Source organism: Gambusia affinis, linkage group LG04 (assembly GCF_019740435.1).
Source record: "Gambusia affinis linkage group LG04, SWU_Gaff_1.0, whole genome shotgun sequence".
In the NCBI taxonomy this organism is placed as follows: Eukaryota; Metazoa; Chordata; class Actinopteri; order Cyprinodontiformes; family Poeciliidae; genus Gambusia; species Gambusia affinis.
The window spans coordinates 31,619,013-31,636,075 of NC_057871.1; the positions used below are offsets into that span (position 1 = coordinate 31,619,013).

The following is a 17,063-nucleotide window of genomic DNA, read 5'->3' on the forward strand; positions in this document are numbered from 1 at the left end:
CTGTTTGTGGAGTATTAATGCAGAATATTAGAATTAATTTGTCAGATTTTAAATACAAAAACAACAAGAAGAAAACAGAGAGAAGGAAATGTTTTAATTTATGGAGATGTAGTCGAGACAAAAACAGCTGCAGGTCAGGAGGGGTTCAATGCCTTGCTCAACGGCACATCAGTATGAGGCAGGAGGAGAGAAAGGCTGGATGGACAGAAGAAAAAAATAACAAGGAAGATAAAACAATAAATAAGAAAAAGAATAAAAGGAAAACAGAAAAACACAAAAAGGGCAGATTGAAGGGGAAAAAAAACATGAAATGGGGTGAAAAATAGTAAAAAAAAAAAAAAAAAACTACACGGGAGAAAAGTCATGATGGATGAAGCGTTTGGATAAAATTTCTCTTGAATATTTGATCCAAACCTTGAGAATTCTTAAACTGTTCTCCAGGTTTTTCCAGGCTCGGCAGGAATCCTGGCGCCATCTTAATTCCAGCGGCTCAGAGAAGAAGAGGAACTGGTTTGAGCTCCAAACTGGTTCCTTTCAGGTTTCCCTGGGAACCTCAATATGCTGAGTCGTCCTGCTCCCGAACACCCCCGCCCCCACACACACACACACACCCGCCCCTACACACACACCCACCCACACTACGTCAGGAGCAGCTGGAAACGTGCCGATAATGTCAAAACATCCAGGATCAACAACGTTTTCACCTCAATTCAAACCCAGTGTGCTTTTATTTTATTCATCCGTTCATCACAGCAACGACTGAACAACTAAAAACAAAGTTACTCAATAAAAATACAAAAAGAATCAGGTTAACATCTTAGATTTTCTCTGGACTGAACAGGCAGCGCGCCCCTTAGCGCGCCCTCTGGTGGCCACGGCCTGAACTACAGCGTAGCAATGAAAGTACAAAGTAAACAAGTTGGTATTTTCACCATGACTCATCCAGATGACTCAACAGGTCCAATTATGAGTAAAAAACAGAAAGAGCAGCTGCTTGAGGGGAGATCTAAACAAAAACCACATGAAAAGCTCCAGAGGGAGAAAAAAAGGGCTTCCAAATGGAAGAAAAACAGGAAATGTAAACTTTATGTTCACTTTTTAACTGAGTCTGTTGGCATTTCAGGGCCTGACTGTTAGAGTTACAGACACAACAACAAAAATGAAAAACAGTGTGTCACATTTTTAAGCCACTCAATATTTAAGATAATATTTTCTTAAATATTTAGATTTAAGAGCCGGGTGACGACCAGGAATCAAAGCTGCAGTTTTCTGGCCGATCATCAATCTTTACCACCTGACGATTTTCACCGACGTCGATTTTATGTCTGAAACGTCGATAAATATAGCAAGAAAAATTGCAACAAAGAGTGACGGCCGTTTTCATCGGCCGATTTCTCAAATTAAAGGAAATCAGAGCCGATTTATCGGTGCACGGCACCCGGAGTCATTGTTATCGCAATTAATATCGTAATCTGCCGATCTTAGTCATTTATTAATATATTGGACCAACAGGTAAAGCTGAGCCAATATTAATAACTGATGTTTATTCCTATCATGTTCTTTGATCACATTGTTCAATCATATAAAAAATAAACAATATCAATATTTAATTGATATCAATATGGTTCATCGTTTGGTAAAACAATCTGAAGACGATATTAGCTAATGTTTACTTCCACGAGTTATTAAAACTGATCTTTAACTATTTAAATATCAGAATATTGGAAAACAATCTAAAGATATTTTTGAAATAAAAAAAGATGTTCCTTTCCATCATATTGTACGACTATAATAAACAATTATATTGATATTTAATTGGTAATAATGGGCCTTGGCCCATATTTTCAGATCGTTCCATCGTTTGGTAAAAATAATCAGTTTTAAAGAATAGATTTCGACTGAGCGACGTATTTAGGAAGAAAAAATGAAAATATAAAAATGAGGTGATATTAAAGTGTTCAGATTTAAATCAGTGAGTTTCCACAGACTCAGACATCTGAGTGTTTTGCTCCAGTTTCTGCCTGAAGGTTCCTGATTTTCCCATAAATCCTCCCAGAATAACCAGCCTGCATCGGGTTTGATTCTCTTTAGATTTCAGAAAGCTTTGGGCTCTAGACCTCGTCGTCTGAGCTGAGCAGCAGCGTTTTCTCTGTGTCGCCCAGCGCCTCAGCGCCACCGTGGCAGCGGCGTGGCGCCAGCGGCCAGCGTGGCCTGCTGAGTGTACTGCTGGTACGCCGGCGAGAAGTTGTGGATGGCATCCTGGACCATGTCGCCGGGGCTCATCGTCTCCTTCAGGCTGCTGGAGATGCTCTTCATCGGGGCGCAGCGGCCTGAGGAAGACGAGGAGGAGGAGGAGGAGGAGGAAGGGTCAGCGGCTCAAACCGATTCATTAAAAAAATCACCAAAACAATGCAAGAAACACAGGAAATGACATCACAGGGCAGGATCTGGACTTGGAGTGTGACAAGCTGATTTATAATAAAACATCTTCATATTAAACTTCTTGCCACAGATATAAAACAGGATTAAGATTTTTAAATGATGAAAATAGAATAAAGTTGTAATTTTATGAGAACTCTTGCAATGATTTCATCTGGTTAGAAATTATTCTGTTCATATTTGGACTTTTCTCTCTCTTTCTTTAAATCCAGTGAATCTGACATTCAGTCATAACTTCCTGTTGTTTCAACTATAAATGTGCAGCGCCATCTACTGTTCAAACCAGGTCAGTGTTTATGTTCTAGGAATAAATGTTTATGAATCCAGATGAACGGAAACATTCCTCACAGTGTGAAACTTTTTCCATTTGACACTGAAGGATTTTAAGATGTTTCTGATTTTTGGTCAAATGATTCAAACATTTTGGTTTTGGTTTCATTTCAATCAAAAGTTACAAAAACAACAACAACTGGATTCAAACCAGACACATAAAAACACAACGAGGCGGTAGAAATGATTCTGGAGGTAAACCTACCAAACTCTCCGCATGTGGAAAGAAATCCTTCATGTGCAGCAGAGAGGAAAGAAACACGATGCTGAGTCAGCAAATGAGAACCGAATGAGGAGCAGCTAGCACTTAGCATTCTGAAAGCTAGCGCCCAGCTTAGCACTCTAGCACCTAGCTCAATGCTATAGCGCCTAGCTTAGCGCTCTAGTGCCTAGCTTAGTGCTTTAGCTCCTAGCTTAGCACTCTATCACCTAGCTTAGCGCTCTAGTGCCTAGCTTAGCGCTCTAGTGCCTAGCTCAGTGCTCTAGCGCCTAGCTTAGTGCTCTAGCACCTAGCTTAGTGCTCTAGCACCTAGCTCAGTGCTATAGCGCCTAGCTTAGCACTCTAGCACCTAGCTTAGCGCCCTGACCTGTGGAGTTGAGGCTTTTGTCCATGTAGACCTGGTAGGTGAAAGCGTGCCGAAGGGCCAGAGCTGCAAAAAACATCTCTATGCAGATGATGAAGTTCTGGTAACCGGCGGCGACCGTGCCCTCGCCCACGGAAACCTCCTTGATCTGAGGAATGGCCCCACATTTCTCCAGGATGGCCAGCAACATGCCTGAACAGAAAAACAACAGGAAGTGAAACTAAAACCAGAAACGTTCAGTAAAAGATTTCTGACTTGGAGGGAAACCTGATTCTCCAGATTCTGAATATTTTATTTTGGTTGTAGAAAATCTGTGAACTTTCACATTGGGCCACTGGATTCAGGTCTGGGCTTTGATTAGGCCGTTGCAAGCCATGAATCTGCTGTGATCTGAACTATGTCTCTGGCTGCTGGTCCTGATTTAATCCGACCATCAACCCTAACCTGCTTCCCACAGCATGATGCTGCCACCCCCGTGACCCAGGGTGTGTGTAGCGTTGGCGTTCTGCCACTCGTTACGTCCCAGTACTTTATCACATCTATTCGCATTGAGACAGAGAAGCTGGTAGCCTGGCGTTGCTAACGGATGTGATGAAGACTCCATGATGAAGAGTGATGAAGAGTGATGAAGACTCCTACCCTGCCAGAAGGAGAGGAAGATGACGGACTTGACGGTGAGGAACTTGAGAGTGGGTCTGTAGGGGCTCAGCAGCTCTCTGGTGGAGGAGTAGAAGAGGAAGAGGGCGTAGAGCGCCAGGCTGACAGAGACGTTGTAGACGATGGAGACGTACAGGTAACCGCCGGCAACGCTGCGGCGAGACGGCAGGAATGGGATTAGACACAGATTAGAGGTCTGAGGCGTGCGGGTCTGCCGCCGGACTCACTCCAAGTCTCCGTCTCTGTATCTGCCGCAGGCCTGCAGCAGCACGGCGACGGCGGCCATCAGCGGCTTCACCACGCAGAACTGCAGCGTGGCCTGCTTACAGAACCGCAGGAACCCGATGGAGAACGCGGCGCGCGAGGCAGCAGGTACCGTAGCAACAGCTGGACCTGGAGACGACCAGCAGCTTCTGTTAGTGACTGGAAACATGAAAACTTCAAACTGGAATATAAACACATCTTTCAATTAGAAACACAGCAAATTTCTGATTCTGTATATTTATGAAAACTGCAGAACCTGAATTTTTTATGTGACTAATCTTTTAATTGTGAGAATAATCTGTAGATTCATTGATTATTGATTAGATTATTGGTTTTCTCTGGACTCACTCCATTGGTTTCCCCCGGATCTCCGCCATGATGGCGCTCTCTCCGCCCAGATACTCGAAGCAAAGACTCAGGAAGTTATAAATCACAAACGCTGCAGAGACAGAAGAAGAAGAAGAAGCAGATTGTTACTTTTGATGGATTTGACATTTTAAATACAAAATAAATCAAACAAATGAAATTATATAAAATCTATGGAAACAAAACTTCAGACAAGGTTTAGTTAAAAACAAACTGAAGAATTTTCTACCAAAATGTGGAGAAGAGAAAAGTGATAAATCATGCAAATGGAAGTTATTGATCTTGTTTTAATCAATATCAATATTAACTGATTATTGATTATTGTAACAGAGCTAGACAAATCTATTTTTGTTTAAATATTAACTGATGGAATTTGAATATTTAAATATTTGATTTATTTACAGTCTTTTCCAGAATCTTTGGATCGTTTGAATAGAAAAATTTGTTTCTGAATCTTCAGTCACTAAAAGATTCTCATCTCTCCGCCCGTTTGGACCGACTCCACCCGACCCGACGCCTGAAAGACAGAACCCAGGTCAAAAGATGCAGCCTCCACCTGGGCCTCCACCCATCCTTCACCCAGCGGTTGCCATGGTGATGCAACAGCCGAGAGCTTCTGTAGCAGAATCCATTATCTGATGCAGGGGGAGGAAGTCTGAGCACGGTTGCCAAGCAACAGGAAAACAGATCTGAGCAGAAGAAGAAGAGGAGGAGGAGAGATGCTCCATGTAAGGATGGAGGAGGAAGGAGGCGGCGATGTGACGTAGGAGATCCACGTTTCTGATGAATCAGATCCACTTCACTCTGACATCAACGGGTCAGAACCAGAATATTTCAGTCCAAAAAGGAAAACAAAGACAATCAGACGACTTTCACCAACTGTCATCCTGACAATAAACCACCAGAACCTCCACCAGAACCAGAACCTCCATCAGAATCTCCACCAGAACCAGAACCTCCACCAGAACCAGAACCTCCATCAGAACCAGAACCTCCATCAGAACCTCCACCAGAACCAGAACCTCCATCAGAACCTCCACCAGAACCAGAACCTCCATCAGAATCTCCATCAGAACCAGAACCTCCATCAGAACCTCCACCAGAACCAGAACCTCCACCAGCTGATATTTGTTGAATTTGAAAAGTTCAACTTTCAACATCAGTTCAATAAAAGGTTTTCATGTCAAACTCTCACAGTTTCTCCAAAATATGTTTCATAATTTTCAGTTGATTTCAAAGAGATTTTAACGTCCAAGTAGAAAAAAAATTATCAACAGTTTATCACAAAAATTTCTACAATTATTGGATTTAAAATATGTGGAAAAAACAGAGACTGATGGATGAACAGTTGGATGAACAGTCGGATGTCTGGTTGGATGAACAGTTGGATGTCTGGTTGGATGAACAGTCGGATGAACAGTTGGATGTCTGGTTGGATGTCTGGTTGGATGAACGGTTGGATGAACGGTTGGATGAACAGTTGGATGTCTGGTTGGATGTCTGGTTGGATGAACGGTTGGATGAACAGTTGGATGTCTGGTTGGATGTCTGGTTGGATGGCGGTTGGATGTCTGGTTGGATGGCGGTTGGATGTCTGGTTGGATGTCTGGTTGGATGTCTGTTTGGATGTCTGGTTGGATGAACAGTTGGATGTCTGGTTGGATGAACGGTTGGATGTCTGGTTGGATGTCTGGTTGGATGTCTGGTTGGATGAACGGTTGGATGTCTGGTTGGATGTCTGGTTGGATGGCGGTTGGATGGCGGTTGGATGTCTGGTTGGATGAACAGTCGGATGTCTGGTTGGATGAACGGTTGGATGAACAGTCGGATGTCTGGTTGGATGTCTGGTTGGATGTCTGGTTGGATGTCTGGTTGGATGAACGGTTGGATGAACGGTTGGATGTCTGGTTGGATGTCTGGTTGGATGAACGGTTGGATGAACAGTCGGATGTCTGGTTGGATGTCTGGTTGGATGTCTGGTTGGATGGCGGTTGGATGGCGGTTGGATGAACAGTTGGATGGCGGTTGGATGTCTGGTTGGATGGCGGTTGGATGTCTGGTTGGATGTCTGGTTGGATGGCGGTTGGATGTCTGGTTGGATGTCTGGTTGGATGGCGGTTGGATGTCTGGTTGGATGGCGGTTGGATGTCTGGTTGGATGTCTGGTTGGATGTCTGGTTGGATGTCTGGTTGGATGAACAGTCGGATGAACAGTCGGATGTCTGGTTGGATGGCGGTTGGATGACCTGTTGGCTGGCGGTTGGATGTCTGGTTGGATGGCGGTTGGATGTCTGGTTGGATGGCGGTTGGATGTCTGGTTGGATGAACAGTTGGATGGCGGTTGGATGGCGGTTGGATGTCTGGTTGGATGTCTGGTTGGATGAACGGTTGGATGAACAGTTGGATGTCTGGTTGGATGAACAGTTGGATGTCTGGTGGGATGTCTGGTTGGATGTCTGGTTGGATGAACAGTTGGATGTCTGGTTGGATGTCTGGTTGGATGAACGGTTGGATGTCTGGTTGGATGTCTAGTTGGATGTCTGGTTGGATGTCTGGTTGGATGAACGGTTGGATGTCTGGTTGGATGTCTGGTTGGATGGCGGTTGGATGTCTGGTTGGATGTCTGGTTGGATTGCGGTTGGATGTCTGGTTGGATGTCTGGTTGGATGAACGGTTGGATGAACGGTTGGATGTCTGGTTGGATGTCTGGTTGGATGAACAGTCGGATGTCTGGTTGGATGTCTGGTCGGATGTCTGGTTAGATGGCGGTTGGATGAACAGTTGGATGGCGGTTGGATGTCTGGTTGGATGGCGGTTGGATGGCGGTTGGATGTCTGGTTGGATGGCGGTTGGATGGCGGTTGGATGTCTGGTTGGATGTCTGGTTGGATGGCGGTTGGATGTCTGGTTGGATGGCGGTTGGATGTCTGGTTGGATGGCGGTTGGATGTCTGGTTGGATGTCGGTTGGATGTCTGGTTGGATGGCCGTTGGATGTCTGGTTGGATTGCGGTTGGATGTCTGGTTGGATGTCTGGTTGGATGAACGGTTGGATGAACGGTTGGATGTCTGGTTGGATGGCGGATGGATGTCTGGTTGGATGGCGGTTGGATGTCTGGTTGGATGTCTGGTTGGATGACGGTTGGATGTCTGGTTGGATGTCTGGTTGGATGTCTGGTTGGATGTCTGGTTGGATGTCTGGTTGGATGAACTGTTGGATGTCTGGTTGGATGGCGGTTGGATGTCTGGTTGGATGTCTGGTTGGATGTCTGGTTGGATGTCTGGTTGGATGGCGGTTGGATGTCTGGTTGGATGTCTGGTTGGATGTCTGGTTGGATGGCGGTTGGATGTCTGGTTGGATGTCTGGTTGGATGACGGTTGGATGTCTGGTTGGATGGCGGTTGGATGTCTGGTTGGATGTCTGGTTGGATGGCGGTTGGATGTCTGGTTGGATGTCTGGTTGGATGACGGTTGGATGTCTGGTTGGATGTCTGGTTGGATGAACAGTTGGATGTGTGGTTGGATGTCTGGTTGGATGTCTGGTTGGATGAACAGTTGGATGTCTGGTTGGATGTCTGGTTGGATGTCTGGTTGGATGTCTGGTTGGATGAACAGTTGGATGTCTGGTTGGATGGCGGTTGGATGGCGGTTGGATGGCGGCTGACCTTCGTAGCAGTCCCTGGCGCTGTCACAGTAAACGTAGAACTGGTCGTTGGTGAGGAAGAGGAGGCTGAGCCAGGAGTCCAGGGCGTAGATGGGGACGATGAAGAGGATCCTGACGATGTGCCGCTGCTCCTGCGGCGCGCTGTAGAACCGCAGGTGCATGTAGATCTGGACACAGAACCAGAACCAGAGTCAGAACCAGAACTAACTGCGGCTAACGGTCCTGCTGGTCCGGTCGTTACCTGGTGACAGGTGAGGATGAGCGCGGTCCAGACGAAGAAGCCGGACACCGCCTGCGCCGCCGGCGACATCAGGAAGGTGGGCTGGGCCGACCCCAGCACCGGCGCTTCGTGGACCCATGAGATGTTGGGCCCCATGGGGGCGGCGGCGTGTGGGTCCGGGTCCAGGCCCGGCGGGTCCGGCTGCGGGACGTCCCGGCGCCGCAGCCTGAACATCTGGACAGGAAGCAGTAAACGTTGACCAGCTGGAGGAAGACAAGACGAAGAACCGGTCGATCATCATCAATCATCAACCTGCTGCTCCGATCTGACCGCCTGCCGTCGGGTCAGAACCGGACCGGTCCGGTTTCACTGAACAGTGAGTCAGTGTGTTGTGGTTACCCTCTGGTTTCACATATTGATTCTGTTGGTTTCGACCCAGCAGCCATTAGATCAGTCAGAACCGGCCCAAACACTCAAACACAAACGTTTGTTAAAGCAAACCGTTACAGAAAACAGTTGAAACTGTTTTTTCTGAAAAATTAAATCAAGTCACTATTTGACCTGTTGAGAAAAATCGTCTGGTTCTGATGTCTGGCTGGTGGATCTCCAGTAGGAACCAGGAGATTATTTTATTTTGGGGGTTTCATTAAACTGATGGACCAACCAGAAGCAGCAGGGAACACAATGGGATGTAAACGATGCTGCATAACGATGCTGCATGGAGGCAAAAGGACAGCTGGCTGTTTCATTAGGAAGGTGACAAAGGTCACCACACACACACACAGACACACACACACACACACACACACACACACAGGAGTAATAAGTGAGGGATAAAGCAACAGATGGAAAGTTGTCGGGGTGTGATTCATAACATTAGTGACAGCCAGACTGGATTATCTTAATGGCCATAACAATAAAATTATATTTCTGCTTTCTTTAAAAATTATCCCAATAAACTGATAATGTGGTTAAATATCTTTAACTGTATTTCAAATATATTGAAACGAACAATTTAATCGTATTAAAAAATAATTATTTCATGATTAGCATTGAATGAAAAATAATGTGATTAAATTATAATATAAAAGTCACAATGGTGTCATAAAAATTACTGTTTTTTTAAACTAATTAAATAACAAAGACAGAATATACTGCTATTACAGTATGAGAACAGATGATAGTTTTTCCGGTCCGGACTCACCTGGTGAACTGAGCCCTGCTTCAGAACCTCTCCGCGCTGCTCCACAAGAACTGTTCGGTTCCAGTAACCCAGAAACGGCAGGAAGTGTTCCTCAGAGGCGCCCGGTGTCTCCCAGGACATCCATGTTGGCTCCCCGGAGGACCGACCGACCGCCCGTCAACTCTCACCGTCTCCCACCGAAACAACTAAACTCCCCGCTAAAAGTTCAGCTCGCCCGCTCCGCAGCTTCGGTTCTCTTCTTTAACTGGTTCCGTTGGTCCATTTCTGACGTTTCGGGTAGGTGTTTGAGTTTATAAGCAGTCAGTTCGGTTCGGGTCGTCCTTCTCTCTCTTGGTAACGGCTCTGATGTAGAATCTCAGTTGGATTAATAACGCCACATCACAGTAGCTCCGCCCATTACACCAGGGCGAACTGTCTTAACCAATCAGATGACAAGCACTCCAGTTTAGGGCGGGGCTTATGTCCTGAGCACAGTGAGTTTGCGCAGCGTTATTCTGGGACTCGCAGAAGATGACAGTGACGTATAACTGCTCCCACTCACAGTATCCTCCGGTTTCCTGTCCAAACTGGGCCTGGCGTGGGAAATGACGCTCCTCATCAGCTTCCTAACTACTTATATTTACTCATTCCATTAGTTACTTCAGTAACTTTGGGTTAAAAAAGTGCTTGTTAGTTCTATTTGAGTATTATTATGAAGGTCTCTTATTGACTAAAACAAGTAAGAGACTTAGTTTTATATTTATAACAAGCTTAATTGTTTTTCTATTATTGTCTATTATTGTCAGATGTCAAATGAACAGAACTATTTTCAGAAATCATGTTGTTGAAGATGAATGCTCTCCTCCATCCACTGTAGTTGTTGCTGCAACTTATTTACATCTCTAACCGCTTGAGTTCAGTCAGACTGGATACAGGATTTAAGTCTGAACTTTGACTAGGCCGTTCTTACCCATGAAACAAGACCAGGAGTCTGGGTAAGCTGCGTATACTTTTATTGAATCTGAAAATAAACACCAATATAGTCATAAAACCGAAGCAGGAAAAAGGAAAACAGTCGCCAGTTTTTCCTTTTTGTCTCAGACTCTAAAGGTTCATCAAAGAAAAATAAGTTTTCTGTCACATTCTGCCGAGTCGTATCTACACTCCTACTGCTGTACACGTCCACTAGCTCGCATTCAATTAACTTCTTCACGTCTTTCCTGATCCGGACATTTCCTCTGGGTCCTTAAAGCAAAGCTGAAGGCGAAACAGAAGCATGACACAAGAACACGAACAAAGATGGAGACTTTCCAAAAGCAGAAACTTTTTCACATTCACTCTTTTCCTCTGATCCTCTCCTACTGAGACCCAAACTTTTGATTTAGCTTCCAAGGCTGCAGGTTGCAACCAGATATAAATCCTCTGTGTAAAAAGGTTCTGACAATAAATCAGAATAAACTTTTCCTGTTTTACCTCAGTAAGGATTACATAAACCATCCTGGTTTGATTCAGTGAAACTGAAGCTTTTTCATTAGTATAAAGGTATTAGTATTTACTGTGTCTTGTGTAACATAGTTAATGTTGTATAGAATTCCACTTGTCATCACTTCCAAGTTTGGGTTCATGTGTAATGGGTGAAACAGCGCCCCCTCCTGGTGGTTGGCGGTGGTTACACTTGCAAGTTAGTTTTGTCTTGTTTCAGGTATAATAAGATGTTTGCAGTAGAAACTGGACAAAAATACTTGGTAGATTTTGTGTTTTTGCAGTGAGGCATAAAACAGCATCAAAAACTAAACCTATTGTTTGAAAACAGCTCCGTTTCCTGGTATCAGCCTGGGCTGAAAGGCCGCTCAGAGATGAAGAAGCCATCGCTAAAAAAGAAACATAAAAAAATAATTTACAGTCTGTAAACAGACACAGAGACAAACATCACAGGAACTTTGACACATTCATTTCAATTAATTACAGTAAAAATTTTAATGAATCTTTTTTGTTTGGAACCTTTGTATCTATGCGTTTCTGGTACGCCCGTAAATATGACGCACACAGAAGAGTGATGGAGGAGGAAGATTCTTCTCTGGTTCATTTCAGCTTCAATCTGATTGGATCTTGGAAAAGACGGCCTATCAGCTAAGCTATGTTAGCCTGTGATAGATTCTTAATGCTAAACATGTTAGCATTAGCTAGTGCTAATGTTAGGATCCACAATCCACATTTCCAAAGAAGCTCCATGAATGATCGGGGTTTTGAATTGAGATTTTGTTGCTAGTTTTTGATTAAATTGACTAATTCATTAAAGACCCTGTTATTAACTTGATTAAAGATTTTAATGGCGTCCAATCAGAGTCGTGTCTGAAACCACTGGATCCACTCCAGCAAACCGTCCTGAGAGGCTTTGATCCCAGTCAAGAGGAAATTAAGAAACATTATCTTCCTCATGAGTCTGACATTTAACTAACAGAAATAAAGTTAGTCCTAACTGCAGTAAAACAGGAAAATAACCCTCAGAGTGTGAGAATGTCGTTTTATACAGAGCATGTAAATATCTGGCTTCAACTTTAGATCAGAATAAATAACAGCAGAAGCTGCAGATTTAACTCTCAAACAAAAGCAAATCGATCTTTTTTCATCGATTACACGTATAAATCACAGTTGTGTAATTTTAGTCCTTTTTGTGCACTTTGATGTTTTCGTTCTGTTTTTGTGCAAATTGAGCCTCAGTGTTGATGTGGAGGTGAAACGGAGTGAAGTTTATCGCCCGGCTCCTGGTTCCAGCGCTGAAACAAAAACCAAACTGGTTCAGCTGGAGGTTCTCCTTCTTCCACTGGTTTCCCATCAGGCTTTGCTCCCACCGGCAGACACACGGACAGACGCTCTGGGTCCTCGCTCGCCCGCCGCCTCCCTCACCATTCATGCCTTCATTCGTTCGATTTGGATTTGAAAGTCGGGGGTTCGATGCCCTTCGGTTGCTACATGATGGGACACAAAACAAAGAAACGTCACAAAACCGGACAGTTTAACGGCAGAACTCAGAACTAATTTATTTATCCTTCAGTTACAAATGAAAAATAGTTTTTTTACATTATTTTCTTTACTTGCTCAGCAGAAAATTTACATGTAAAGTTTTAACTTTTGAAAAAGGGTCTAAATGTTTCCTGACTTGTTGGTCAAAAACTGTAAAAACACAAATCTTATTTTTGTTTAGTTTCTAATGCAAATATTTTAGTTTAGTTGAAATAAAATAATACAAATCACTTTTCATCAAGATACAGGAACTTGTTTTAAATCAATAATTCCTCATTATTGATCAAATAGCTCTGGCTTTATTGGCAGATTATTTCACTTATAATATGGGAAATATGTTTTGTTTTAAGTGAAATAATCTGCCAGTGGAACTAGAACTGGGTTGCTAGGGAACGGGTTGCTAGGGAACGGCTGGGGCTCGTCAGGGGTTGCTAGGGAACGGCGGGGCAGTGGGCTTGTCACAATTAGCAATAAATCAATTAATTACATGATGAATTAAAACAAAATCAATAATTTTCCTTTGCGTTATTAATTGTTTTTCTAATAAAACCTGCTGATTTGGTCTCAGCTAAACCTTTTATTGAAGGATAAATTTGTTTTAGAGACTAAATAATTTTTAAATGTCTTTAACAGTTTAGTGTTAGTTTCAACTATTTTTATGTACTTAGTAATTTAGAGTTAGCATCTGCTAATTTTTTGTGTTTAGGAGTTTAAAATGAGTTTCCATCATTTTCTGTGTTTAACGGCTTAGCATTAGCTTCAGCTAATTTTGTTTTGCATCTGTTTTCTTCATTGTAGGTTTTTACTTGTATTTTTTGCACTTGCAGCATTTTTTATCTGGAGGATTTTCTTTTTTCATTCATGTGTGTTTTGGAGTTTACGTGTTTTGCTGTCTGTCGGCTGCCTCAATAAAGTTTGAGCTTTAATACCTCATAAGGTGAAAGAGTTAAAGATGTGAACATTCTGCAGGACGGCTAAAGCTGCATCCTGTCAGTCAGTAAAAGGAAAAGCTGAGTCTGACTGAGGCTGATCTACAATCAGCTGCTGCCATGTTTTCCACCAGGAACAGATGATTGATGCTGTGAAGGTGTTTCTGTTTCTGTTTCTGTGTTTCTGTTTCTGTTTCTGTGTTTCTGACCTGCAGCTCACCAGCAGAACGTCACTTTGCCAGATGTTCAAACGGCACACTGACCTACATGGAGGAGAACAGAGGAGCTTAAAGCATCTCAGATGTTAAAAACCTCCAGGCCCTCCTGGTTCAGATCATCTGAGAACATGAACAAAAAGGTTCTTCATCCATATTCTGGTCAAACACGAAAAAAAAAATTAAATTATTAAAACGCTGTTAAAGACGAACCAACATCTGTAGAAATACAGGAAACAGATTCTTGGTGATAAAAGTTTCCTGATTAAATTTTCTCTCTTGTTGAATATTTTCTTCAGTCCTCCGTTTCTTCATCTGCTTCGATTCATCATCAGTTAAAATTCAACCTTTTTCAGAATTAGAGGAAAACAGGAAGTTTTCTAAATCTGTTAATAATTTTTTAAGGCTGCATTCAGCCCTCAGCTCTGCCCAGGGTTATGGTTTAATCCAACTCCAATCCGTCTGCCTAGTCAAAGTCCAGTTCAGTTAGTGAGGTGTGAACACTAACCGACCTCTGACCTCTGACCTCTGGTCCTCCAAACCTCGGTCTGGGTTCGGTTTGAATGTGAACACCAAGCGGACCAGAAACCGCTCTAAAGACAGGAAGTGAATGCACAGGGCATTCTGGGTAAATCCAACCAAAGCTAACATGTTAGCCTAGCGCTAGCAGCAGAAATGTCTCCTGGTCTTCAGCCAAAGACTAAAGAGAAATCCTCCAACACTAAAATCTGACGCCTCCATCTTGTTTCCATCTGGTGAAGAAGGAAGTTGCTCTCAGTGTCTTCAGAGGTTTTTGTGTGGTTTCCTTCAGTGGTTGTTGGTGCAGCGCCCCCACAGGCCAGGAGGGGAACAGGTTGGTTTGACTCAGAACCACAGCAGCTGCAGGTGGAGCAGATGATGGAGTTCTGGTTCCAGTAGAACCGGGTCAACTGGACCATCACCCTAAAAGTCCAAACACCAACAGACCCAACAGGCTAACAGAGAGCCTGGTCTCCATCCCAGACTTCCTACCTGTGAGGCAGTGATCCGTGATTGGTCGAGGCGTGCAGTGAGGTCGGAGGACGAGACGTTGGCGGGGGCGCCGCGGTGGAGCCTCATCGCCACCTTCCTTTCTCTCTCGGCTCTCTCGGCCCGGCCCGCCTGAGGCGACCGGTTTCCTGCGCGCAGCAGACAGCGGTCAGAAACTAAACCTGGTCTGACGGTGTTTTACCCAGAAGGCCTCCGGACCTGACGGCTGGGCTCCACGCGACGCCTGGTTGGAAGGAGTGGTCTCTGGCTCGTTCCGGACTCGGTTGGCGGCACCAGGGTTCGGACCTGGAGGCAGGGCTCGACCTCCGGCTCCTCTCTGACCCGCGCCGGCTCGCTCCTCCCCTTCCTTTCCTTCTCTCCTCTCTCGCTCCCCGTCCTCTGCTGTCCTGCTGGAACCCTGAAACAGACGAAGACGAGGATTAAACACGACACACAGTATCACCGCAAATACCTCCTAACTCCAATCAAACATGGTGGACAGAACCCAGATGGATGGTTCAGTTTGGATGTGACTTTGTGGACCTGAAGATCAGGGATGCATCTCTGGACGATGTGTTTAGGAAAGAGTTGGAATATCTAGATCTGTTATGTAGGGCTGAAGACGGTGGCAAAACATACAGAGAAAAGAGTCCAATCTGGGGAAAACGGATGCATTCAAACAAACCAAAGTTCTCCCATTTCTGGAAGATGTTTCCTGAACTTAAAGACAGAAAAACGAGACACTCACAAACTTCAGCATGTTCCAGTCGAAGACGTAGTCGTAGGAGAAGCCCTGCCTGTGGAAAAGGTTCCTGAAGAGCTGCCTCAGGTACGAGTAGTCGGGCTTGTCGTCGAACCGCAGAGAGCGACACAAGTTCAGGTAGGTAGAGAACTCAGCTGGCGGAGACAGGAAGGAATGATGAGGATCTCAAGGACAAACTGTTGCAAAATGACGCATTTCTCATCTGACCTCCCACTCACAGGGGTATCCTTTACAGAGGACCTCAATAGGGGTGGACATTTTCTTTTCACTGATTCGTTCGTACTTCTGCCTCTTGGTTGCAGCCTTGAGTCCTTGCCAGGGCAGCGAACCCAGGTTGAAGTACATCAGGACGTAACCCAGAGACTCCAGGTCGTCTCGCCTCGACTGCTCTGTGGAGGAAAACTCACTGGCGTGAAGCGGCGGCGGCGCGGTGAGACTGGAGGCCAGCAGGGGAAACTTACCGATGCCCAGGTGGGTGTTGATGGAGGCGTATCGCGCCGTCCCGGTCAGGTTCTTGTTCTCGCGGTAGGGGATGTGCTGGTGCGTTCGAGCGTCCCGGTACTTCTTGGCCAGGCCGAAGTCGATGATGTAGACCAGGTTGCCCTTCTTCCCGAGGCCCATCAGGAAGTTGTCGGGTTTCACGTCTCTATGGATGAAGTTCTTGGAGTGGATGTATTCGATCCGGCTGATCTGGGGAGGAAAGGTCGACCCGGCGTTGGTACGACGAGTCAGAACCCAAACATTTCTGTCTCCCTGGTGTTCGGCCATTTTGCTCCTCTGACTGTGAATTTTGGTGCCAAACTTCAGACTTTGACTCAGCAAATGGAAAAAGGGCGATTCCAGCTAATGTTTCACTGAACTGAGTCATTTTAATTTGTTTAAATTTAAAAACTTTGAGGCTCTTCAAACATGGACTATTCCACATTAGAACCAGAACATTTAAAACCTACATTGATTTGTTAAACCTTTATTTGATTTGTGAAAATTAAATAACATTAGTGTATTCAACCTGAAGCCAACTTCAGCTCTGCTTTTTTATTGTACAGTTTGTTTATGTTTTATGTCATGTTGCATTACAGTAAACTGTTTAAAAACACGTCAATGTTTGTCACTTACAGACATGACAACCATTTTCTGTTTAAAGAAACAAGTAAGAGCTGTGAGTGATCAGCCTATCCAACGCTAATGGTACCCTATCCAACGCTAACATTAGCCTATCCAACGCTAATGGTAGCCTATCCAATGCTAACATTAGCCTATCCAATGCTAATGGCAGCCTATCCAATGCTAACATTAGCCTATCCAACGCTAATGGTAGCCTATCCAATGCTAACATTAGCCTATCCAATGCTAACATTAGCCTATCCAACGCTAATGGTAGCCTATCCAATCTTAACATTAGCCTATCAATGCTAATGGTA

The 17,063-nt window shown here is 44.5% G+C and overlaps 1 protein-coding gene and 1 pseudogene across 1 annotated transcript; both read right to left on the reverse strand.

The window, feature by feature from the left end:
• Window positions 1-2,166: 2,166 nt before the first annotated feature.
• LOC122829334 lies at window positions 2,167-10,109 on the reverse strand (annotated as a pseudogene).
• A 590-nt stretch (window positions 10,110-10,699) lies between these two features.
• On the reverse strand, window positions 10,700-16,410 carry LOC122829335 (casein kinase I-like). The gene is made up of 7 exons (XM_044113801.1): window positions 16,104-16,410; window positions 15,861-16,031; window positions 15,628-15,776; window positions 15,099-15,297; window positions 14,883-15,028; window positions 13,866-13,919; window positions 10,700-12,672 (listed from the first exon to the last, which is right to left on the reverse strand). The coding sequence occupies exons 1-6, from the start codon at window positions 16,408-16,410 to the stop codon at window positions 13,887-13,889; spliced, it is 1,005 nt and encodes a 334-aa protein (XP_043969736.1). The 3' UTR covers window positions 10,700-12,672; window positions 13,866-13,886.
• Window positions 16,411-17,063: the final 653 nt, after the last annotated feature.